This window comes from Petromyzon marinus, unplaced genomic scaffold, assembly GCF_048934315.1.
Source record: "Petromyzon marinus isolate PM22_M1 ecotype Great Lakes invasive population unplaced genomic scaffold, UKy_Petmar_22M1.pri1.0 PM_G_Scaffold_36, whole genome shotgun sequence".
Lineage (NCBI taxonomy): Eukaryota > Metazoa > Chordata > Hyperoartia > Petromyzontiformes > Petromyzontidae > Petromyzon > Petromyzon marinus.
This window is the reverse complement of record NW_027422939.1, coordinates 2,009,597-2,036,929: the sequence shown is the minus strand read 5'-3', so window position 1 is coordinate 2,036,929 and position 27,333 is coordinate 2,009,597. Positions and strand designations below refer to the sequence as shown.

The 27,333-nt window shown below is 35.8% G+C and overlaps 1 protein-coding gene across 1 annotated transcript in view; it reads right to left on the bottom strand.

Moving 5' to 3' along the window:
* The window catches only part of LOC142915889 (putative ATP-dependent DNA helicase HFM1), a 46,744-nt gene extending 21,471 nt beyond the window's left edge, over nt 1–25,273 (bottom strand). The window contains exons 1-17 of the mRNA XM_076061527.1: nt 25,210–25,273; nt 17,426–17,475; nt 15,605–15,732; nt 15,006–15,056; nt 13,650–13,720; nt 12,676–12,808; nt 12,398–12,549; nt 11,703–11,780; nt 10,178–10,354; nt 9,302–9,502; nt 7,753–7,841; nt 6,900–6,943; nt 6,698–6,799; nt 5,373–5,521; nt 3,686–3,780; nt 1,789–1,922; nt 205–255 (exon numbers count right to left, since the gene is read on the bottom strand). Coding sequence (XP_075917642.1) covers nt 205–255; nt 1,789–1,922; nt 3,686–3,780; nt 5,373–5,521; nt 6,698–6,799; nt 6,900–6,943; nt 7,753–7,841; nt 9,302–9,502; nt 10,178–10,354; nt 11,703–11,780; nt 12,398–12,549; nt 12,676–12,808; nt 13,650–13,720; nt 15,006–15,056; nt 15,605–15,732; nt 17,426–17,457 — 1,687 coding nt within the window. The 5' untranslated portion in view covers nt 17,458–17,475; nt 25,210–25,273. The remainder of the gene's footprint in view (nt 1–204; nt 256–1,788; nt 1,923–3,685; nt 3,781–5,372; nt 5,522–6,697; nt 6,800–6,899; nt 6,944–7,752; nt 7,842–9,301; nt 9,503–10,177; nt 10,355–11,702; nt 11,781–12,397; nt 12,550–12,675; nt 12,809–13,649; nt 13,721–15,005; nt 15,057–15,604; nt 15,733–17,425; nt 17,476–25,209) is intronic.
* Nucleotides 25,274–27,333: the final 2,060 nt, after the last annotated feature.

The following is a 27,333-nucleotide window of genomic DNA, read 5'->3' as shown; positions in this document are numbered from 1 at the left end:
GGAGGGAATTCACAAGGACTGGAAAGCATCAGTACCAGGGGGAAGAATCAAAGACAGAAGTGTGTTGACCTGTCGCGTGGTGGCTGAAGACAGTAACGTACGAAAAACACAAGCAAACAGTTGTATTTCTCTCAGTTTCAAATTGTCTACTATTATTCCAGTAAAATTACAGTTTGATGTTAGATTATGTTAATATCACTATACCTTGCAGAAGTTGCTTCTCAATGTCCTCTTTGTTCAGACCAGCGGCAAATTCTGTATCAGTGATTCGTACAGAGTACATTTATTTTTCAGTATGCTGCCTTTTTATGCATCGCTTGAGATGTACTTAAAATGGCTTTAACAGTTGAATATCTTGTCATAGTCAAAGTCAAAACTACGTAAACACTTGATGTCAATGAACAAACTCTAAATTGTCAGAATGTTTAATATTCACTCCTTACAAATATACCGTAATTGTGTCCTTTGTACTTAAGAACATTCAAACGTGTTATTTCCTCCAGTCAGCTCATAATATTTTTGAAAGCCCCAAACGTGAAATGTAATTACAGCTAAAATTACTGTTTTATATTACAATAGCTGATCTATGCAAAGGCATAATGGCTCAAAATACCCAAAGATGGTTTCACACAATGTTTTAGTGCATTGGTTCAACACAAGCAAAACTGTGGACCGGTTTTGCAATTCAGTGTCAAGTCAGGATTGTGTGAGCCAATGCAGGTGAACTGCCAGATCCATAATATAGTTTTTTTGGGTGAGATCGCGTAAATATAGAAATGTTGTGTCGTTAAAACCCGCCACCACCCGACACAGTCAACTAGTAAGGGTTGCCACGTAAACAGAACGTGCCAATTCATCACTAGTACAGCACTAGTGTGTAGTGTATAGTGTAGTGTATAGTAGTGTATAGTGTAGTGTATAGTAGTATATAGTGTAGTGTATAGTGTAGTGTATAGTGTAGTGTGTAGTGTGTAGTGTAGTGTATAGTGTAGTGTATAGTGTAGTGTATAGTAGTATATACTGTAGTGTATAGTGTAGTGTATAGTAGTGTAGTGTATAGTAGTGTATAGTAGTGCAGTGTATAGTGTAGTGTATAGTGTAGTGTATAATGTAGTATATAGTGTAGTGTATAGTGTAGTGTATAGTGTAGTGTATAGTAGTGTAGTGTATAGTAGTGTATAGTGTAGTGTATAGTAGTGTATAGTGTAGTGCATAGTGTAGTATATAATGTAGTGTATAGTGTAGTATACTAGTACAGCACACCGATGTGTTGCAGAGCCACAACATTTACAAACTGAGTACGACTTTTCGCCAGTAATTACAACTAGCTTCATCAGGGTGGTGGTGGGTTTATCAACACATTTATATACAGTATTAAAACAACTATTATGGATGATATTGGTCCCGAAAGCCTACGTGTTAAACGAACTGCCAGGTGTTTACAGGCAAGGGCCCTCTCTGTCTGATATGGGTCTTCGCTCAACACAAACCTACATAATGTACATCACGTTATTTTGTGTTTCATTCGAAAATTAATAGGACACGCATGTATATACATCCTTCCAAAATACCTACACGACTCAAGAACACATGTATGTTCTTGATAATTTTCTGAAATAAATGCTCGAATAGGTAACTCAACCTTTTCCAATACACCTACTCATGTTTATTGTTATTCCTTTTATATGCATCATTGTAACCTAGTGATTATACTATCGCACACATTGCGATAGTATAATCACGCGAATATTGTACGTTTTAATTTTGAATTGTAAATGCATTTCTTACTGTAATACTTTGGGTTTTTGAGTGCCCGAATGTACAGGAATGTGGATCGGATCCAATCCAATGCCACGTTGACATCTGTGATCGTGTGCAGTACAATCTCCGCATTGAGGTGCTCTGTTAAATTCATGTGCAAACTGCAGGAGACCGAAGGTGTTCACAAATTCACGGTAGCTACTTTATAGCAATGGGAACATGAAAGTTGCAGAGGGGAAGCTGATTGATGGAAATTCACAAAATGTAGGAAAAAAAACACATCATTCTGAACGTATCTTGAAATAAATTGAGAAAGTTTTCATTACAGCGTGAAATTGTGAAGATCATGAACAAGATAGTATAATACAAAATAAATGTTTATTTTGATGTGGTACTTCTCCTCAAAAGAACCAACGTGCTATTACATGTGACAATGTCAACATTTAATACTTTGCACTAAGTAATTGGTCTAGTGTTCCAAAGAAATAGTATGGGCGTCAGTTTTCAATCGTGACTTAATAACATCGACAATGCCCAAAATCACGAATATGGCTGGGGAGGGCATTCCACAGATGGGGAACCACACAGCAGAAGGCCCAATCGCCCTTGGAGTGCTGTCTCATCTTTGGGATGCAGAGAGGACTGGAATCCATGAAATGTAGATTGTGAGATAGAATACTGGGATTCAAAAAGTCCCAAAGGTAGGTGGGTGCTTTATAGGCCAGTAACACAATCTCAGAGTCGACTCTGAGATTCACCAAGAGCCAAAGTAGAGATTCCAGAACATGTGTGATATATTCGGATGGAGCGGTTATAGGCAGAAGTCAGGCAAGCTGCGTTGTGAAAACATTTCAGCCTATTATACTCTTTGGTTCTATTCGGTAAAGTCACGTAGGTAAAAAATCAAACAACAAAAAATCACGACGTTTCGGCCACAACACAAGCATCCTTCATCAGGTGAAGGGATCAGGCTGTCTCGAGGACAGCGCTGAAGTGAAACACAGCCACGCTCAGACCGCGACCTTTAAGCGTGGCTGTGTTCCACTTCAGCGCTGTCCTCGAGACAGCCTGATCCCTTCACCTGATGAAGGCTGCTTGTGTTGTGGCCGAAACGTCGTGATTTTTGTTGTTTTATTTTTTAGCTACGTGACTTTACCGAATAGAACCGAAGAGTATGGATCCTTGCAGTCACGAAAGCTTCAAATCTAGAATTTCAGCCTATTGAGAACTCTTGCAGGAGGCATGCCGAACAAGATGGCATGGCAATAATCGACAAGAGAGAAGAGACGCATTATCCAAATTATCTGCATAATAGTTTGACAAGCATGATGTCGTGCTGACAATACTTTGAAGGTGAAAAAAATCACTTCTGAATTTCACATTTCACTTTTCACTTTTCAAATAGGCCTCAAACTTCGGAGCAGGGTCACAGAAGCCACCAACGTTGTGTCTGTTACTGTGGGTGATGAGCTGAAGTTGAGTGCACGGAGCCGAGAAGCATAACCTCTGTGTTGTCACAGCATTTTTATGCATCAAAGACTTAAGGCGGAGGAGTCACTGGGGCCAAGATATCGGGGTAATGAGAGGGGAGGGAAGAGAGGGAGAAAGCATGAACAAGAAGAAGCAGCGTCTGTTTTTGATGACGTTTGAGGCATCAAAGCTATGAAGAAAAATAAGTAAGCTTGGGCAGGACATGTCACGAGTAGGAATGATGACCAGTGCTCAAAACTAACGATGGAGTGGTAGCCAAGGTAATGGAACACGTGGATTGTTGTATCACTGGACTGTGAAGGATGTTTACGGCTAAGAAGGCCTTCAGCGGGCAGTGTATGCCGATGCTGACTTTATACATAACGTTCACAAATATGTACATGTTCATGCCCAATATATACATATAATAACAAAACTGCCGTTAGTGTCCTACCTGCTTTCTAGTTTCTGGGTCCCACTTAGCATTTGTTCATATTTTTCTTTCAATTCATTTCTTGTCAATATCACCGCAGTGGCTGAAACATCAAACTGTAAACGATATCACGTATATTCTTAGTTTTTTCGGTAAAGTCACGTTGAAGAGAAACAACAGAATAACAAAATATATATAAAACAATAAAAATTCTCACGACGTTTCGACCATAACTCAAACGGTCATCATCAGGTGTGTGATGATGACCGTTTGAGTTATGGTCGAAACGTCGTGAGACTTTTTATTGTTTTATATATATTTTGTTATTCTGTTGTTTCTCTTCAACGTGACTTTACCGAAAAAACTAAGAATATGAATTACTGCAGTCACGAAAGCTTTAAATCAAGATATCACGTATGTTACTTCACATAAAAATAGATAAATAGCCATACTAATAATGAGCTAAATGCAGGAAAATCTTTAATGAGTCTCAGGAAATGCAGATGGATCCTTCATTGAAATATTTGCCTGATTTATTTGGATATGTTTTGTGTTTGGGAGGAAACGAAACTTCCTGGGGGAAACACAGGTTCACACATATGGGTTCATAACCAACTTTCTGTACTGCCATCTCTAGTGGGTATGACACACAAATATGCACAATCCACAAACCTTTCGGTAAAGTCAAACAAACAATATATATTGTTTCCCTTCAACGTGACTTTACCAAAAGAGCTAAGAATATGAATTACTGCAGTCACGAAAGCTTTAAATTAAAAAAAAATCCACAAACCCTTGCTACCACAGGTATATACTACTACAAAATACAAAGATCCCCCGTAGAGCCTTAACTGGCTGTTGGGGCGAGTGCCGTTAGCGAACACCTATGAAGGCAAGCACGGCACACGAGGGGGTGGGTGGCCAGCACCAGGTCCGGTTAAGATAATCGTCACTCGGGCTTTATAACGCAGCGCGCTCACCGCTACACTACCGCTCCCCACTTCCAGCATGGCGACACGCGTCTATGATCTATTACTTGTGCTTGTTAGCCTATTGGAATTGACGCTTTGCTATTTTGCTAAATAAAAGCACATGTATATGTTTTAACAAATGGTGAACATGCTATGACACATTCATAATTGAGCAAGAATAGTGCAACAGTTCACTTCATCCTGCAGCAGCAGCAGCCAGGTGGCTCAGAGGTAGAGCGGCCATCTTGCAATGGGAAGGTTGTGAGCGGCCATCTTGCAATCGGAAGGCCGCTCTACCTCTGCAGCAACAGCAGCAGCCAGGTGGCTCAGAGGTAGAGCGGCCATCTTGCAATGGGAAGGTTGTGAGTTCAACTCACGGTTAGAGGTCGACTCAGCCCATCATCCCTCTTTTGGTCGATAAAATAAATATCACTTTGTGAAAAAGTCAACATTGGTTGTCCTTTGGAAAGACTCTCCCATTCCATTGGAATTAAGGAGGTCCACCCCTGGCTTAGGGCTGTATATAGTAGATGGGCACCAACATCAATGCACAAATAAGCAAGAAATCTTTACCTCTTCAAAATAGATGCTATATTGTCCACATGATGGGTTTCAAGAGATGGGATCCAATAAACTAGAATACATTTGTGCACAATGCATTTAAGTTTTGAAAACGGATATTTAGTTCCGAAAAGTAAGGATGTATGAACCAATATAGTCAGAATATGTGCATCTACCTGTGGTCTTCCTGCCCTGCCAATCATCTGTAGAATATCTGTTTCCCCATATTCCTGCACCATGCCTCCCCCAGTGTAGTGCATGGTAGATTTGACAATGACCAGGTGTGCAGGAAGGTTTACACCCATAGCCAGTGTACTTGTAGAGACTGCAGACAAATCAAATAAAAACATTCGGTATTTGCACCATTCTTTTATCACAAGGCAATCACGAAAAAAAGCGCTGTGTGTGCACATATTCTGCAGAAGTTTCGCAGTAGGGGCAATGTTGCTATATGCTCCATAATATACGTTTTTGGGTTAGATATATATATAAATGTGTCGTTAAAACCCGCCACCACCCACCACAGCCAACTCGTAAGGGTTGTCACGTAAACAGAACGTGACCAATTCGTCACTAGTACAGCACTAGTGTAACGTGTAGTGTAGTGTGTAGTGTAGTGTATAGTAGTGTATAATGTAGTGTAGTGTATAGTAGTGTAGTGTATAATGTAGTGTATAGTGTAGTGTATAGTAGTGTAGTGTATAATGTAGTGTATAGTGTAGTGTACTAGTACAGCACACCGGTTGTGTGTTGGAGAGCCAAGCCACAGCATTTACAAACTGAGTACGACGTTTCACCAGTAATTACAACTAGCTTCATCAGGCGACAGCCATATTGCTATATGCTTCCTGATTGGATATTTTGTGGGAACATTTTCAAATCTGGACCTCGACACCAGCACACAACAGCCTACTCTCTTCAAATCATGCCACGGGATAATTAATGTCCACTCTTAAGCAGATGGCACAAAGTATGCTATGATTCATACGCTTGCAGTATTAACCATAACGGATTGCCACATTCCAAATGCGAACCTGTGTAACCTCTGTAACGATCGTCAAGCGCGCTGCCGCCCCAATGCGCAAAACATAGCGTAAGTAACTCGGTGAAGTTAATAAGTCATCATAAAAATATTGAACTCTACAAATTACTGTCATCATGTATCTGGCAGCAAATGTATCACATGCGGTTGGTCACAAGGCAGCTGTTAGTAACCACAATTTCAGCGGCATTGGTGCAACACACAAGCAGAACCCTGGATCAGTTTCAACGTTCAGTGTCTCAGCACCAGTCAGGTTTGCTTGAACCATTGATGGTGAACTGCCAGATGCTTACAGGCAAGGATACTCTGTTAGATATCAGTATGGGTTTGTAATCTTGAAATATGCACACATAACAGCCCCTACTAATTTCACAAAGCCACATGCAAACCTGATGCATGGACACATATATCAATTTACAATCTCTCCATGAACAAATAATATGCTCATATTTTACGTACACAGTACTGGCAGTTCTCCTTGCAAGAAAGCATCTTCAATGTTTCTTCTATCAGACGTTTCCATCCCTGCATGATGGTATGCAATTCCTTTCATCAGCAAATCTACAACAATAATAAAACAAATTACGCGAATGTGAATTTGATATTTTGATGCAATTATTTTAAATCATCGTTAAAAACAGTGAGGGCTTTACAAGCTTACCTCTCAACTTGATATCCTTTAGGCAAGAAGCATGCTTCTGCAGTCTGAAATTACAATAAATGACCAGTATATATGGTATAGTGGTGAGCACGCTAGACTTGTAATCAATTCCACCTTCGAGCGCGATCTTTTAAACCCCCCCCCCCCCACACTGCCCCTGTCCACCGAGCAGTGTATAAATACATAAATTGGTAGGTCGCACGTAGTGGGGTAAAGTGTGGGTACGCCTGCCTCTTCCAACACGTCTGGTCAATGTGAAAGAGTAGACCAATATCCCTCTAGAGTAGTGCTTCTCAGCATTTTTATTCCACGGCACAAACTTTTGAGCTTACTCCATCTTCACAGCACACTGAACAAAAAATATCAGTTGGCTTTTCATCCAGCAGTGGATTGATCATGGCTGATGATGATGTGTCTGCACGCTCATCTCTCTCTCAAGTGATATATTACTACGGACGGACTTGGTGCCATAGTGTAAGTATGGAATTTTCACAATCACATGTGTCAATCTCCCCTTGATCACCTTGTTCCCTGGGCCTTAGATGCATTATGATCAGGCCCAGATTAAACTTATGAGGGGCCTAAGGCAAATAAGAGCGAAGGGCCTCGGTACGTATTTCATATTGCAAAATAAATTATGAAGTCAGTTTAACACGTAGGCTTTCGCGACCAACATCATCGTGGATATTGGAGTCATTCAACATATTTTTTCTCTCAAGCGGAGGTTAACACCAGCAGTGGCTCGAACAAGGAACTTGAGGACGGCACCTTGACCGTTACTTTTACACCAATATCTTAATCACAGAACATTTGCGAAACACGAATATGTCTAGAGCCCAATTCCCACGCCTACCTCTGCCTGTGCTGGAAATCAATCATGAATTTAGCATCTTTAGCCAGTGTGGCTGCAGCCAGCTGAACACTTCTTCTCGTCGCACAGAACTGTAAAAGAATAACCACAAGGTGCCTTCAATGCACGCTATTAAAAAGTATGCCTGCTTCCAAAGGAATACACGTGAAATATCTAAGGCCTAAACCATTTTAATATTTATATATGTGCGCTTGACTAGGTGTGATATTCATTGTATAAATGCATACTTTTATAACGTTTTGTGTGCGCAAACGTATATGTGTATGGCCTCTACAGGTGCTCGCTAAATGTTTCTTGCCCAGACAGCGCGAGGCCGTCACCGCCACGGACGTGGTCTACGCCCTCAAGCGCCAGGGCCGCACTCTCTACGGCTTCATCTCTCGCGCACTCAACCAACCCAAAGGCTCTCTTCAGAGCCACCCACCTCTTCTAAACGGCTTGCGCGCCAGCGTTACCAAACCGTCCACGAAAGAAACACTTTCTAAATGGAGCACACAATTCTGGCTTAGCAATCATTGGAAGGATTTGATAAACCATTTCAGGTCTTAATTGATTGTTCACGCTTACGGTGGCTTTCAGACAGCATACATTAATTTTTCGTCTCCCCCCTCCTCTTTTCAGAACATAGATGGACTCGTCCTTCTAAATAAACTGCCAAATCGCTGCACGTGGCGCTGACGTTTTTTTTATAAATAAAAACACCGTTCAAAAATAAATTAATTAATGCGAACCGACACTTCTTTCAAATGTTTCTTGCCGTTGCTTTTCACACCTGATGACGACCGTTTGTGTTATGGTCGTGAGAATTTTTATTGTTATATATATTTTATTATTTTATTGTTTCCCTTCAACGTGACTTTACCGAAAGAGCTAAGAATAATCATGTTTTTCTTGTTCATGTTTTTGTTTGTTGCAGTTGCACCCGATTCAAGAGCCGGATGGCTCACAGGGCTCTACACCAAATAAATGAAACTGAGAAAACTGAAAGTGAGTCTTGTAAAGACTAAACAGGGGATATTGCCGTTGTGTGATTGTATATGCATGGTTATAGATATTCAAGTGGGGAGTGGTGGTTAGTGAACCGTGCTACAAACCCTGTTACCCGAGTTCGATTCCCGCTCATGATCAAAAGCGACGGTGAATATTTCAACCAATTCTGGGGCTTCCTTAGGTCTACTCAGCCTCAAATGAGTACCTGCTGTGATACTGAAACATCAGCATTGGGGAAACAAAGGCGGTCCGGCGTGGTGCTGCCCACCTACCCCCTCGTGTGCTCATGATGGTCTTCATAAGTGCTCGCTTACCAGCACTTCCACCAGCACTTCCCCCAAAAGTCTGTTAAGGCTACACATGAGATTTTTGTCCACATGGCATTTCCTGTTTGCTATGTATGTGTCAATGGAGGCCATATACACCTTAACATATTCCATATTTAAGGGCTATGCATGCAAAATATTTAAATTTAAAAAAATATGCAATTAAACTAATCATGCCATTTTGACTTGGAACAACAAATAAGACATGTACTCACAATGAGCGTTGGCTTTTGCTCAGAATATGTTTGTATAATTTTTGCGAGCTTGTAGTTGAGTATCAAGTCAAATTTAAAGGCAGTCTGTAGACGATAGAAAGGAAATCCCAACACGATTTTGCGGAGTTTCACAGGCCGATGCTTTTCATCCAATTTTACAAAGATTGCCGTTCCATCCCTATCAGACAACCACTCGGCAACCTAGAAAGAGAAAGGTGGATGCCTCAGCAATATTTGTAGAGGATATACAAATATTAATTTAAATGCATTGAGAGGTATTCATACCTCTCCATATTTTATATATATAAGTCAAAAAGAATGTCTGGGCATTTGCCCACGTGCAACTTGATTAAGATGACACAAATTCCTTTTAACAGTGGATGTTACAAATTAAATGCAACTAGTTTATAGTAGACGTGAAGGTTATTTTTTTTACTCAAATGAGCATTGAGGCGGTGCTCATATCCTGTTTACAGCCCTGAGCCAGCGGTGGACATTCTACATTCTTATAACGGGGGAGAGTCTATCCGTAGAACCAATATTGACTCCCCCACAAAGTGATACTGATTTTAATGACCCCCGAAGGACCATGGAACGAGTTAGCACCCCCAACGAGGACTTTAACTCGCAGCCTTCTGATTGCGAGCCGCTCGCTCTACCACTGAGCCACCTGGCTATTAATCAATGTTATAGCAATATATACTCTTTGGTTCTTTCGCTCAAGTCACATAGGTATAAAATAAATACAAATTATATATACGTGACTTCACCGAAATAACCCAAGTGTATGGATTTCTGCAGTCACGAAAGCTTCAAATCAAGATTGTAGCGATACAGTATATGTTTAAACAATGTATAATAAGTATGCCAACTCACATCTTCTATATTGGGAATGGTGGCTGACAGGGCGATGATCCGTACTCCCGCACAGGTATGCAGCGGTTGAAGCGCATCCTTTGTGGAGGTTGGAGGGACAAGGTTATAAAGCGTCTTCATTCTGCTGACCACAGCCTCCAAGGTGGCACCACGTGACTCATCCCCTACTGTGTGTACCTGCACCATGACCCACAGCATAACACGACGCAACTTCCATGATTTTTTTTTATCGAAGTATCCCACGATCTTGTCTCAGGTTCTTTTCCTTGAGTTGTCCAAACTCGTGGAGACCATTACAATGCCTGTATCGGCAATTGGCCCTTCCCCATCCTGCAAGCATGAACCACCCTGAAGTACTGAGCTGTCGTGTACTCTTCCAGACTTCTGCATTGCTTACAGTATTCTGTCTTGCCACGAAATTCCCAACATCTCAGACACCTGGGCACAAATGCCAGCAACTTCTTTATAAGTTGTTTGAATGGGTCCAACTTTATGATCGAAAAATTAACACATGGTACTCCCACTTCAATTCGATGACCATATATTCAAATTAGGTACTGTAACCGTATGCATGCAATCCTCGGTTTACCTGCTTTTGTGGTACGTCATTTTGGAATAACGCGCGCGTTGTATTTAGACTTTATATTGACATACGCTAGGCAATTTTCGGAATATCGTCATCCGCAACACGAGATGCGCCACCCTAGCCTGGCACCGCGACCCAACGGCGTTGCCAGCAACCAGTGCGGTACGATAACTCGTGCGCTATACTTGTACGGCATTCACTAACTCTAAGTCTGTCTCCCTCCTCGCCTCCATCCATCCCCTCCGCAACGCAACTCCGGCGTCTTAACAAGCAATACCGGATTTCTTTATTTTATAGGAAGTAAATTAGAGTTTACGTGATTTTCTTTTTAATGTAAAGTATTATATTGTGGGTACATGTATTGTATTGATATAGGCTGGGATAATAAAAGCGATTACGTCAGCGAGTGCGAGTGAAATCCCCGAACCACCTCCTGTACCATTATTTCTTCTGGGAAAATTGCTATTGAACATACGCGATTTTGAGATACGCGCACCTTTCCAGGCACATGTCTATCTCATAAGTCAAGGAGTCCCTGTATAACTATGTCACTTTATTGGATTGCAAATCCAGCGCGCTAACCATCACACCACTGTGGCCGCTTCCTATAAATTCAATACTGTGCACAGGAATAACCCGGTTTATGTCGGGGATGCGTTCCTGAAAGGTGCGACAACGAATATCCAAACAACATCAATCGAAGCAATTTACAGGGTAGGTGGAGGCGAAGGCTGAGGTGACGGACCCGAGAAAGGACGGATGCTGTCATCGACGTATGTGTGGGTGGAGGCGACGCAAAACAGGTCGCGGTATCCATGAAGTGACGACGTATTTGTGATATGTGAGGTGGCGGGGGGGGGGGGGGAGTAAATGGGGGTATCGCTGTATTTACAAAAGTATGCCGAGGAAAACCAAGAACAATACAGTCATGTACTCTACCTCATCAATCAGAAACAGCCTCACGACCTGCACGAGAGACCTGTCGTGCCACTGTCTTGTTGTGCTATCCCATTTTTCCTGCAAACAAATGAAGTCAGTGAGCCCAGTAGAGATATAACATTACAATGTACAAACAAAAGCCCCGTGACCCCAGGTTCACACTCTGGGAGCGTGCCACACCCGAGTATGGAATTATCGGTGGATATGAGAGATCCCGGTGGAGTGTACGGCTGAATCAACTTTGCGGAGTGTACGGTTGAATCGTTTCCTGGATGTGAGGTGCAGCAAGCCCATTGAAGGCCTTGAACACGAGTAGGAGAATGTTAAACTCAACGCGGGTGTGAACTGGGAGCCAATGAGAAACCTGAGCACAGGTGAGATATTACGTTGTGTTCCGTATTATGTAGGTCAGCATCAAACTAGGACCCATATCTAACAGAGTGGGTCCTCACCTATACACATCGAGCAATTCAGACAAATAGGCTTAAGAAAGCCTGACTCTGCTGATGAGACAGTGATAAGCAAAACCGGTCCAGAGTATTGCTTGTGTTGAACCAATACTGCTGAAATTATTATGATCCCAGAAGGTCGTGTGGTGGCTGATGGGATGTCTAAAAAATATACCCTTAATTTTAATGTGGAAGGACAGCTACGTGAAGGAGTATTGTCAGCATATTTATTTTTTCAACACTTACCGGTGTTGTCAATATTATTTGGGCATCTTGTGTCTCAAAATAGTCATCGACGTCCGTGTCTCCGGTAAGCTCTTTGCACTGAATGCCGAGTGCTCCAAACTTGTTCTGCCAGTCTTCGAATTTCTCCCGACACAGTGCCTTGATGGGGGCCACTAGGGGGTGCGTGTCACATTCATGCTCACACAGGTCTACATCAAGCGTGATTTCTGTTGTACGAATACAATACCGTGTGGGCAATTGCAACAATGTATAATGCAACAATTAAGAGACGTACTTACTATAAATAACTTTTGCATTGTAGGAGGGCCCTTGGCATTCCATTAAGAGTCGAATTATGGCCAGCTCAAAAATAACAGTCTTCCCAGAACCAGTTGGAGCACAAACCACTACAGGTCTGTTTGTGTACAGAATCTTAATTTTAAAAAAATGTAAGACAAAGTTTGTTAAACATCGTGTAAAGTCATCTCCAGCATTCATATGAGGTACTGTCATTGCCTCTTGGAAGTTGTGCAAGTGTTATTAATTCGGCAGAGTTAGTCACAATTAAGCATTGAGGCGGTGTTAAGTTGGGGATGAGTCTGTCTCTCCATTGGGTAATCACTGCAGACTCATCCACAAAGTGGTACCAATTATATCAAAACTGGTAGGATGATGGGGTGAGTTAACCCCCAACCTAGATTTGAAATCACAAATTTCAGAATGTGAGCCGCTCACTCTGCTGTTCAGTCACCTCATCATAGCATGCATATGCTTGCATGATATGCATGTATTCATAATAAAGGTTTTTGGGTTAGATCGCGTTATTTATAAATGTGTCGTAACCCTCCACCACCCGACACGGCCAATCAGCAAAAAAGTGTCACGTTGACAAAAGACAAATAGTTCACTACTATAGCCCACCAGTGTATTGAAGAGTGAATCCACAACATTTACAGTTTGAGTACGACGTTTTGCTGGTAATTACATCCAGCATCATCGGGCAATTCGCCAGAATGGTGAATAATATTGGTCGCGAAAGCCTACGTGTTAAATATGCCTGTATGATTACCTCTAGAAATCTTAAACGTTGTAACCTTATGATTGTTTCACTTAGAAATGACCATTAATATCAACCCTCTTGGTACATTCCACAGACATAGTTACCATCAGTAATGAAGATGTATAGTACCGAGCAAAACAAAACTGGTATCACTACATAGAAATCAAACCGTAAGTTACACGTTTGTTTAAGTGTAAAATGCCATATACTTACGTCATCCATGACGCGAGACTGAACCGAGTTAAAAAAAGGAAACTCCTTGAAAATATGTCTGTAAGGCAACGCTGAAGGTAAGTTTAGGATAACATATGTTTAGGATTATGAATTCCCATGGAGAATAACTGAAAAAGGAGACTTTTGTTACTTTATTCAAAGACAAACATGTGCTAACATTTATTATGAGGAAATTGTACATTCGCATTGTTTGGGGTTATTGTCGTTGTTACGCTTATTTATCAATGAGAGTCTCACTGAGTCTCAACACCTTTTTCAGAAAGCATAACTACATTTTTGCTCATAAAAACACACAATGTCACACAATCCAGCAAGTATTTTAATTATTGTGGTTTCATTGACGTTATTGTTTGTTATTTATATTCTGAAGGGTGCTCCAGATGTTTTGTGACCTCCAATTAATTGACTCGTAACATTTTCCCCCTTTGTGTATTCATTTCTGTTTTGAAGAAACTTTATTTTAAAAATATGAAGGTTTTGTGAATTAAATGGGGGGGGTCACAAAACATCTGGACCACTCTGAATATATAGATGACACAATGATAGAGCACCAGACTAAGACAGAAGAAGGTTACTTGTGTTGTGGCCGAAACGTCGTGAGAATTTTATATTATTGTTTTATTTTATTATTTTATTATTTCCCTTTAACGTGGGTGACTTTACCGAAAGAACCCAGAAGACAGACTAAGACACTTCTAAGGTAAACAAGGTAAACAAAAAAGTCGGTGATTTCCTGCTCAAATGAGCACTGAGGCGGTGCTAAACTCCTGTTTACAGCCCTGAACCAGTGGTGGAAATTCCACATTCTTATAGGACAACCAGTTGACTTCCCCAACAAAGTGGTAATAATTTTATATTAACCCCAGAGGGAAAATGGGCTGAGTCAACCTCCAATCAGGATTTGAATTTCACAACCTTGAGATTGTGAGCTGATCCCTCTACCGCTGAAGCCTACCTGGTTGGTTCTTACTTCGTTTCAAAAGCAACACAGCTGAAGGAAGTCCACTCATTAATTTCATATACATTTTGTTGAATGTTCACAAATGAACATAGTAAAAATAGCACAAAAACATCAAGCATGCAATACTCCTCTGTCACATACCTGTCCCTGCACATAATATAAAAAAATAAGGCGATGTATTACACATCCGAGCGGCCACACGTCTTTCTCGGAGTGAATAATTTCAGCAGCGTTGATGCAACAACAAAAAAGCAAAGTCTAGTCCGGTTGAAGCTCAATTCTGGTGAGTGAAATACCAATCTTACAGGCAAGGGCCCTCACTTGATATGATCGATTATTTTTTTGTTTTAAAGAGGCAATCTCAAAAAGGATACGAATTTCAGAAACTGATCGCATTTCACTGATACTAAAGTCTTCCGAGTTTTCTGGGGAAAAAAAGAGATATGTTTTCAGTTTCAAGGACAATGCATATATTATCATAGTATGTTTTTTGTTTGCATTTTGACTGCAATTATTGTGGTTTATGCAGTAACGTGAATCCTTGTTAAAAAGGTTTCAGTTTTGTTGCCAGAAAAAAGGGGAAAACCCCTATTATTACTACATAATTATACAATTAAAGAGAAATCTGAAAAGTCCCTTCGGAATATTAGGAAGAAGGTTGCAATGTACAGTTAACACAAACGTATAATGAGCACGATTGTGGAGAATACTATAGGTAACTACATAAATAAGCAGCTATGACCCCTTCCCATATATGCGCCTCCACGTAAAAAAATATAAAAGTATGATTTGCACATCCCATCAGCAGCATTGGTACAACACAGGAAAGCTCTGTATTGGTTTCGACATTGAGTATCTTCAAGCTTGCTTGCACCAATGCTGGTGAAGCGACTGATGCTTTACGCAACAATAAAACGAAACCATTTGAGACTACCCATCACATGTACTCATACACCAAGTCTCATTATCTCACCTCCAACGTTCTCTTTGGCTTCTCTACTTTCTGAGGAATCGCCGCATTTGAGATTTCCTTGAAAGTCATTGGTATACGCACCAGAATACTGGCCAAAGCCATCCATCGACTCCACGCCTTTGTGAACACTGTAACGACAACAACAAACATCACATTATTCTCGCATTATTCTTGCAAAACAAGAATTCCGTTTCTGTGTTAGGGAACTCATACATATAGCAACGCGCATGTTGGAAACTCTTCTTATCCACACCGATATGCGGGGTATTGTTGGTGGATCCAAATATCAATGCTTATCTCCGTCCACTTATCCTCGTGTAGAAGTGTGGACACACACGTACGCGTGTTCTGCCCCGTACGTAGCCAACCGTGCTAATCGGAGGTGCGGGTATTACGGTGTGTTTGATACTGGCAACATTTTATATCGAATGTGGAGATGTGGCTCCACGTGAATATGATGTTTAACTTCAAATAGAGCATCGTGTGAAAGGGTCTGGGCCACCTCATCATGCAACACACCAGCGATTCGTTTTCTGCGTATAGATGAGGGCACTACAGTGGATCGTCATCAGCCATGGTCGATCCACTGCTGGATAAAGGCCTCCGCAATAAGCCGCCGCTTTCTCTCACGGCCCTGCAAGCTAGCAGACCATCATTGCTACCACAATACGTATGTTGCAACAAATGTTTGTTGTCATGGCAATGGGAAATACGATAAAAAATGTACTCTAGTCAACCTTCATGAAGTACATTATTGTAGTAGCCATCATTACTACTGCTATGTATTTTGTACATATTCATATTACGCAACTGTGTTTTTCATTAATAATTAAATGTAAAACGTAGATTAATAATATAGAGTAAACATGCCCACCGCGTTGTTTGAGATGAGGTGCTATAAATAAGCCACATTAATCCAAATGCATTGCATAGAGCACCCAACTCCACAACTATGGGACAATGACGTTCAAGGGCTACAATCCATCTTCAAATCGGGTGCTAAAATGTAAAAAACATGTTTTGACCCATCAAAGGGCAAATGTTGTCCTCGAAATGTAGTACACTTAAGGCGTGCCATGCAAATATAAAAATGCTAACACTGTACGCAGTCATTTGCACATAGCGACGCGTGATTTCACTTTGTTTTTTTGTCGTATTTAGATGTTTTTAGACAGTGAAATACATGATACAAACATTAGTTGAAGGCATATGTCGATAGTTGTGAAAGATTATAAATGTATTCATATTGCACACACACTGTAACAAATGATCTGAGCGTCAGCTTCATTTTAGCCTAAGGGACCCCCTCATGACAGCTTGTCCTTGTGGAGCACAAGGTAAACACAACCCTGAGCCAAATGGAAATTCCACGTGCCTATGACATCCATAGAACAACCTAAACAGGTATTTGCCGGCAGGGGGTGATGTTGCCTTTGGTTATAGGACCCATATCTGATAGGGTCCTTGCCTGTGTTCTATGGTTCTTTCAGTAAAATCTAGATTTGAAGCTTTCGTGACTGCAGGAATCCATACTCTATATAAAATGTATACCTACGTGACTTTACCGAAAGAACCAAAGAGTATCTTTTAATTAAGCTACGTAGATCGAAAAAAAAGTTATTAAAAACATCACGACGTTTCGATACGCAAACACAAAGCGGTCCGTCATACGCTTGTGTTGCAACCGAAAGGTCGTGATATTTTTAATCGCTTTATTTGGATTATTATTTTTTTCTATGTACGTTAACTTTGTTTTACCGAAAGAACCGTTAGAATACGGACCGCTGCAGTCACGAAAGTTTAAATAAAAATGTCCTTCACCTGTAATGATCCATCTTGCAGTTCACCAGCATTGGTTGAAGCGAGCCAGACTGGTGAATGTTGAACGTGTGCGGAATGTTGCTTTGTGTTAAACCATTGCTGTTTATTTACTTTGAAATAACTGTTAGTAAGTTATCCCTGACTAGGTGAATCTCTAACGAGGTTAATCTCTAACGAGGTTAATCTCTAAGTTAATCTCTTATTAAGTTAATCTCTTACTAAGTTAATATCTTAATAAGTTAATATCTAAGTCAATATCTTACTAAGTTAATATCTAAGTTAATATCTTACTAAGTTAATATCTTACTAAGTTAATATCTTACTAAGTTAATCTCTAACTAGGTTCATCTCTAACTGAGTTAAAATAAAACTAAGTTAATCTCTAACTAAGTTAATATATAACTAAGTTAATCTCTAACTAAGTTAATATCTAACTAAGTTAATATCTTACTAAGTTAATATCTTACTAAGTTAATCTCTTACTAAGTTAATATCTTACTAAGTTAATCTCTAACTAAGTTAATCTATTACTAAGTTAATCTCTAACTAAGTTAATATCTTACTAAGTTAATCTCTTACTAAGTCAATATCGTACTAAGTTAATCTCTTACTAAGTTAATCTATTATTAAGTTAATATCTTACTAAGTTAATATTTACTAAGTTAATCTCTTACTAAGTTAATCTCTTACTAAGTTAATCTCTTACTAAGTTAATCTCTAACTAAGTTAATATCTTACTAAGTTAATATCTTACTAAGTTAATCTCTAAGTTAATATCTTACTAAGTTAATCTCTTACTAAGTTAATCTCTTACTAAGTTAATATCTTACTAAGTTAATATCTTACTAAGTTAATCTCTTACTAAGTTAATATCTAACTAAGTTAATATATAACTAAGTTAATATCTTACTAAGTTAATCTATAACTAAGTTAATCTCTAAGTTAATCTCTTACTAAGTTAATATATTACTAAGTTAATATCTAACTAAGTTAATCTCTTACTAAGTTAATCTCTTACTAAGTTAATCTATTATTAAGTTAATATCTTACTAAGTTAATATCTTACTGAATTAATCTCTAACTAAGTTAATATCTTACTAAGTTAATCTCTTACTAAGTTAATATCTTACTAAGTTAATATCTAACTAAGTTAATCTCTTACTAAGTTAATCTCTTACTAAGTTAATATCTAAGTTAATATCTATCTAAGTTAATATCTTACTAAGTTAATCTCTAACTAAGTTAATATCTTACTAAGTTAATATCTTACTAAGTTAATATCTTACTAAGTTAATCTCTAACTAAGTTAATATCTTACTAAGTTAATCTCTTACTAAGTTAATCTCTTACTAAGTTAATATCTTACTAAGTTAATATCTTACTAAGTTAATATCTAACTAAGTTAATCTCTTGCTAAGTTAATATCTTACTAAGTTAATCTCTAACTAAGTTAATATCTTACTAAGTTAATCTCTTACTAAGTTAATATCTTACTAAGTTAATCTCTAAGTTAATCTATTACTAAGTTAATATCTTACTAAGATAATCTCTTACTAAGTTAATCTCTTACTAAGTTAATATCTTACTAAGTTAATCTTTAAGTTAATCTCTTACTAAGTTAATCTCTAACTAAGTTAATATCTTACTAAGTTAATCTCTTACTAAGTTAATCTCTTACTAAGTTAATCTCTAACTAAGTTAATATCTTACTAAGTTAATATCTTACTAAGTTAATCTCTAACTAAGTTAATATCTTACTAAGTTAATCTCTTACTAAGTTAATCTCTCACTAAGTTAATATCTTACTAAGTTAATATCTAACTAAGTTAATCTCTTGCTAAGTTAATATCTTACTAAGTTAATCTCTAACTAAGTTAATATCTTACTAAGTTAATCTCTTACTAAGTTAATATCTTACTAAGTTAATCTCTAAGTTAATCTATTACTAAGTTAATATCTTACTAAGATAATCTCTTACTAAGTTAATCTCTTACTAAGTTAATATCTTACTAAGTTAATCTCTAAGTTAATATATTACTAAGTTAATATCTCACTAAGTTAATCTCTTACTAAGTTAATCTCTTACTAAGTTAATATCTAACTAAGTTAATATCTAACTAAGTTAATCTCTTACTAAGTTAATCTCTTACTAAGTTAATCTCTAACTAAGTTAATCTCTAACTAAGCTAATATCTTACTAAGTTAATCTCTAACTAAGTTAATATCTTACTAAGTTAATCTCTTACTAAGTTGATATCTAAATAAGTTAATATCTATAACTAAGTTAATCTCTAACTAAGTTAATCTCTAACTAAGTTAATATCTTACTAAGTTAATCTCTTATTAAGTTAATATCTTACTAAGTTAATATCTTACTAAGTTAATCTATAACTAAGTTAATCTCTTACTAAGATAATCTCTTACTAAGTTAATATCTAACTAAGTTAATCTCTAAGTTAATCTATTACTAAGTTAATATCTTACTAAGTTAATCTCTTACTAAGTTAATATCTAACTAAGTTAATCTCTAAGTTAATCTATTACTAAGTTAATATCTTACTAAGTTAATCTCTTACTAAGTTAATATCTTACTAAGTTAATCTCTTAATAAGTTAATATCTTACTAAGTTAATCTCTAACTAAGTTAATATCTTACTAAGTTAATCACTAACTAAGTTAATATCTTACTAAGTTAATCTCTTACTAAGTTAATATCTTACTAAGTTAATCTCTAAGTTAATCTATTACTAAGTTAATATCTTACTAAGATAATCTCTTACTAAGTTAATCTCTTACTAAGTTAATATCTTACTAAGTTAATCTTTAAGTTAATCTCTTACTAAGTTAATCTCTAACTAAGTTAATATCTTACTAAGATAATCTCTTACTAAGTTAATCTCTTACTAAGTTAATATCTTACTAAGTTAATCTCTAAGTTAATATATTACTAAGTTAATATCTCACTAAGTTAATCTCTTACTAAGTTAATCTCTTACTAAGTTAATATCTAACTAAGTTAATATCTAACTAAGTTAATCTCTTACTAAGTTAATCTCTTACTAAGTTAATCTCTAACTAAGTTAATCTCTAACTAAGCTAATATCTTACTAAGTTATTCTCTAACTAAGTTAATATCTTACTAAGTTAATCTCTTACTAAGTTGATATCTAAATAAGTTAATATCTATAACTAAGTTAATCTCTAACTAAGTTAATCTCTAACTAAGTTAATATCTTACTAAGTTAATCTCTTATTAAGTTAATATCTTACTAAGTTAATATCTTACTAAGTTAATCTATAACTAAGTTAATCTCTTACTAAGATAATCTCTTACTAAGTTAATATCTAACTAAGTTAATCTCTAAGTTAATCTATTACTAAGTTAATATCTTACTAAGTTAATCTCTTACTAAGTTAATATCTAACTAAGTTAATCTCTAAGTTAATCTATTACTAAGTTAATATCTTACTAAGTTAATCTCTTACTAAGTTAATATCTTACTAAGTTAATCTCTTAATAAGTTAATATCTTACTAAGTTAATCTCTAACTAAGTTAATATCTTACTAAGTTAATCTCTAACTAAGTTAATCTCTAACTAAGTTAATATCTTACTAAGTTAATATCTTACTAAGTTAATATCTTACTAAGTTAATCTCTTACTAAGTTAATATCTTACTAAGTTAATTTCTAATTAAGTTAATATCTAAATAAGTTAATATCTATAACTAAGTTAATCTCTAACTAAGTTAATCTCTAACTAAGTTAATATCTTACTAAGTTAATCTCTAAGTTAATCTATTACTAAGTTAATATCTTACTAAGTTAATCTCTTACTAAGTTAATATCTAACTAAGTTAATCTCTAAGTTAATCTATTACTAAGTTAATATCTTACTAAGTTAATCTCTTAATAAGTTAATATCTTACTAAGTTAATCTCTAACTAAGTTAATATCTTACTAAGTTAATCTCTAACTAAGTTAATCTCTAACTAAGTTAATCTCTTACTAAGTTAATCTCTAAGTTAATCTCTTACTAAGTTAATCTCTAATTAAGTTAATATCTTACTAAGTTAATAACTAAGTTAATCTCTTACTAAGTTAATCTCTTACTAAGTTAATCTTTAAGTTAATCTCTTACTAAGTTAATCTCTAACTAAGTTAATATCTTACTAAGTTAATCTCTTACTAAGTTAATCTCTTACTAAGTTAATCTCTAAGTTAATCTCTAACTAAGTTAATATATTACTAAGTTAATATCCAACTAAGTTAATATCTAACTAAGTTAATCTCTTACTAAGTGAATATCTTACTAAGTTAATATCTTACTAAGTTAATATCTTACTAAGTTAATATATTACTAAGTTAATATCTTACTAGGTTAATATTTACTAAGTTAATATCTAACTAAGTTAATATTTACTAAGTTAATCTCTTACTAAGTTAATATCTTACTAAGTTAATCTCTTACTAAGTTAATATCTTACTAAGTTAATATCTTACTTAGTTAATATTTACTAAGTTAATCTCTTACTAAGTTAATATCTTACTAAGTTAATCTCTTACTAAGTTAATATCTAACTAAGTTAATATGCAACTAAGTTAATCTCTAACTAGGTTAATCTCTTACTAAGTTAATCTCTTACTCAGTTAATCTCTAACTAAGTTAATATCTAACTAAGTTAATATCTTACTAAGTTAATATCTAACTAAGTTAATATTTACTAAGTTAATCTCTAAGTTAATCTCTAACTAAGTTACTCTCTTACTAAGTTAATCTCTAACTAAGTTAATATCTTACTAAGTTAATCTCTTACTAAGTTCATCTCTAACTAAGTTAATCTCTAACTAAGTTAATCTCTTACTAAGTTAATATCTTACTAAGTTAATATATAACTAAGTTAATCTTTAACTAAGTTAATATCTAACTAAGTTAAATCTCTTACTAAGTTAATCTCTAACTAGGTTAATATCTTACTAAGTTAATCTCTTACTAAGTTAATATCTTACTAAGTTAATCTCTTACTAAGTTAATCTCTACTAAGTTAATATCTTACTAAGTTAATCTCTTTACTAAGTTAATATCTAACTAAGTTAATATATTACTAAGTTAACATCTTACTAAGTTAATCTCTTACTAAGTTAATATCTTACTAAGTTAATATCTTAATAAGTTAATATCTTACTAAGTTAATCTCTAACTAAGTTAATATCTTACTAAGTTAATCTCTAACTAAGTTAATATCTTACTAAGTTAATATCTTACTAAGTTAATATCTTACTAAGTTAATATCTAAATAAGTTAATATCTAACTAAGTTAATCTCTAACTCAGTTAATCTCTAACTAAGTTAATCTCTTACTAAGTTAATATCTTACTAAGTTAATATCTTACTAAGTTAATCTATAACTAAGTTAATCTCTAACTAAGTTAATCTCTAAGTTAATCTATTACTAAGTTAATATCTTACTAAGTTAATCTCTTACTAAGTTAATATCTAACTAAGTTAATCTCTAAGGTAATCTATTACTAAGTTAATATCTTACTAAGTTAATCTCTTAATAAGTTAATATCTTACTAAGTTAATCTCTAACTAAGTTAATATCTTACTAAGTTAATCTCTAACTAAGTTAATCTCTAACTAAGTTAATCTCTTACTAAGTTAATCTCTAAGTTAATCTCTTACTAAGTTAATCTCTAACTAAGTTAATATCTTACTAAGTTAATAACTAAGTTAATCTCTCACTAAGTTAATCTCTTACTAAGTTAATCTTTAAGTTAATCTCTTACTAAGTTAATCTCTAACTAAGTTAATATCTTACTAAGTTAATCTCTTACTAAGTTAATCTCTTACTAAGTTAATCTCTAACTAAGTTAATCTCTTACTAAGTTAATATCTTACTAAGTTAATCTCTTACTAAGTTAATCTCTAACTAGGTTAATCTCTAACTGAGTTAAAATAAAACTAAGTTAATCTCTAACTAAGTTAATATCTTACTAATTTAATCTCTAACTAAGTTAATATATTACTAAGTTAATATCTAACTAAGTTAATATCTAACTAAGTTAATCTCTTACTAAGTGAATATCTTACTAAGTTAATATCTTACTAAGTTAATATCTTACTAAGTTAATATATCACTAAGTTAATTTCTTACTAAGTTAATATTTACTAAGTTAATATCTAACTAAGTTAATATTTACTAAGTTAATCTCTTACTAAGTTAATATCTTACTAAGTTAATATTTACTAAGTTAATCTCTTACTAAGTTAATCTCTTACTAAGTTAATCTCTTACTAAGTTAATATCTAACTAAGTTAATATGCAACTAAGTTAATCTCTAACTAAGTTAATCTCTTACTAAGTTAATCTCTTACTCAGTTAATCTCTAACTAAGTTAATATCTAACTAAGTTAATATCTTACTAAGTTAATATCTAACTAAGTTAATATTTACTAAGTTAATCTCTAAGTTAATCTCTAACTAAGTTAATATCTTACTAAGTTAATCTCTAACTAAGTTAATCTCTTACTAAGTTAATCTCTAAGTAAGTTAATCTCTAACTAAGTTAATCTCTAACTAAGTTAATCTCTTACTAAGTTAATATCTTACTAAGTTAATCTCTAACTAAGTTAATATATTACTAAGTTAATATCTAACTAAGTTAATATCTAACTAAGTTAATCTCTTACTAAGTGAATATCTTACTAAGTTAATATCTTACTAAGTTAATATCTTACTAAGTTAATATATTACTAAGTTAATTTCTTACTAAGTTAATATTTACTAAGTTAATATCTAACTAAGTTAATATTTACTAAGTTAATCTCTTACTAAGTTAATATCTTACTAAGTTAATATCTTACTAAGTTAATCTCTTACTAAGTTAATATCTTACTAAGTTAATCTCTAACTAAGTTAATATCTAACTAAGTTAATATCTTACTAAGTTAATATCTAACTAAGTTAATATTTACTAAGTTAATCTCTAAGTTAATCTCTAACTAAGTTAATATCTTACTAAGTTAATCTCTAACTAAGTTAATATCTTACTAAGTTAATCTCTAACTAAGTTAATCTCTAACTAAGTTAATCTCTAACTAAGTTAATCTCTTACTAAGTTAATAACTAACTAAGTTAATATCTAACTAAGTTAACATATAACTAAGTTAATCTCTAACTAAGTTAATATCTAACTAAGTTAATATCTTACAAAGTTAATCTCTTACTAAGTTAATCTCTTACTAAGTTAATATCTTACTAAGTTAATATCTTACTAAGTTAATATCTTACTAAGTTAATCTCTAACTAAGTTAATATTTACTAAGTTAATCTCTTACTAAGTTAATCTCTAACTAAGTTAATATTTACTAAGTTAATCTCTTACTAAGTTAATCTCTTACTAAGTTAATATCTAACTAAGTTAATCTCTTACTAAGTTAATATCTAACTAAGTTAATCTCTTACTCTTACTAAGTTAATATGTAACTAAGTTAATCTCTTACTAAGTTAATATTTACTAAGTTAATCTCTTACTAAGTTAATCTCTAACTAAGTTAATATTTACTAAGTTAATCTCTTACTAAGTTAATCTCTAACTAAGTTAATATTTACTAAGTTAATCTCTTACTAAGTTAATCTCTTACTAAGTTAATATCTAACTAAGTTAATCTCTTACTAAGTTAATCTCTTACTAAGTTAATCTCTTACTAAGTTAATATCTAACTAAGTTAATCTCTTACTAAGTTAATCTCTTACTAAGTTAATCTCTAACGAGTCTCACTGAGGCGCCGATGACTCCATGACGACTGCCGACTGGGGGCGTTGCCCTGGCAACGGCGTCTCCCGCCAACGGCCACCGACCGTCACGTGACGCCCCCTTCCCCCCCTCCCCGCTCGCGCTGCAGTTTCCCGCCAAAAGCGCACGCGGCGCTCGTTATGTTAATGAGGATGACGTCGTGACCTGCCGCGCCAATCAGTGCCCACAGCGCCCGTAGAACACCACGTGCCTGGACTGTGAGGGTGACCCACGAATGATGTGTGCAGGGCAAGGCCGTACTAATTATAATATATTGCTATAAACAATATTTTTTAAAATATATATAATTGCTATGCCGTGTAAATAAAAACTACAACTTGCTAAACCTTGGCCACGATATCTGGACTTGTCTTCATGTAACAATGCATAGATTTCAGTTCACGTGATTGTGGTTATGGTTGTACTGTTTAAATCCCTAATCTCTGCCATTACATACGATGAAACAAGCAAAGGTCATAAATAAATAAATAAAAACAGAGCGATGTAATAATACAACACCACTATTAGACATTATTGTAATAAACAAATAAAAACGTCCGTCCCATGTGTTCGTGAATTTTTTTTTTATATTTAAGGCAGGAAATTAGTTTTCAAATTTAGATTTATTTTTTCTGGGGGGTGGGAGACCTCTTAAGATTTGGTGCCCCCCCCAAATGTTGACTCCGTGGCCACGGCCATGGCGCTGGGTCAGCTAGTTCCTACCTCGCGGCACTTGTAAAGCATCTTCTTTGGTTCTTTCGGTAAAGTCACCACGTAGAATGAGAATAAAATAATAAATTAATGAAATAACACAATTAAAATCTCACGACGTTTCGGCCACAACACAAGTGGCCTTCTTCAGGTGAAAGGAACAAACCTGTCGGGACGACAGAGCTTCAATGAACGCTGTTAAGATTCGTAGCGTCTTTTTAAGCTGGTTTAGAGAAGTGAGGCACCTTGACAAAGGGGTTTACATATCAAACAGGAGAATTTATCATTGAAATAGCTGAGTGATTAGCTTGTGACTGGTCATAGAAATAGCTATGTTAAAGTCAAAGCCTACACATCCACAGAGGCACCTAGTACAAATCAAACAGGATAATTTAGCATTGAAATAACTGAGTGATTAGCTTGAGACTGGTCATAGAAATAGCTATGTTAAAGTCAAAGCTTACACATCCACAGAGGCACCTAGTACAAATCAAACAGGATAATTTAGCATTGAAATAGCTGAGTGATTAGCTTGTGACTGGTCACAGTCGTTCTGTGCTGTCAAGAAGGGACATCCTCGACTTCATGCGGGATATTTTCCTTTGAAGGGCGCACAGCGGTTAGTGACGCGTGTTGAGTGTTTTTATTTGTGTGAAGCAATCATCGTGATTCATGATTCTCCACTGTTGCTCCTGGCACTCGCTTACCGATGGTCAACCTCCTCATCGCCCTCCTATCGCTACTTACCGTGGTTACTTGTTATCGTGAACTTCACTCCTTGATTCTTTCACCCAAAAGTATATGATCCTCTGCTGATTTTGTACGTTTGCCCACTGACAAAGAAATGATCAGTCTATCATTTTAATGGTAGGTTTATTTGAACGGTGAGAGACAGAATAACAAGAAAATCCAGAAAAACGCATTTCAAAAATTGTATACGTTGATTTGCATTTTAATGAGGTAATGTATCACAGCCAAATAAAGTACCCTAAACGCACGTTGATTTCCAATGTGGAGGGAAAAAACGGAAGACCTGGAGAAAAATCCACTGCGACTACGGGGAGGGAGACATGTACACTCCAAATATACAGCAGCAGCAGGCGTCAGGGTCTAACTCACGACCTCCTGTATACCAGGTGAGGTAGTCAACATCTCCTAGCCACCGTGATGATGATGATGATGAAAGAGAGACATGTACACTCTAAAAATAGTGCAGCAGCAGGCGTCAGGGTCTAACTCACAACCTCCTGTATACCAGGCGAGGTAATTCACATCTCCTAGCCACCGTGATGATGAGAGAGAGACATGTACACTCCAAATATACAGCAGCAGGCGTCAGGGTCTAACTCACGACCTCCTGTATACCTGGTGAGGTAGTCAGCATCTCCTAGCCACCAT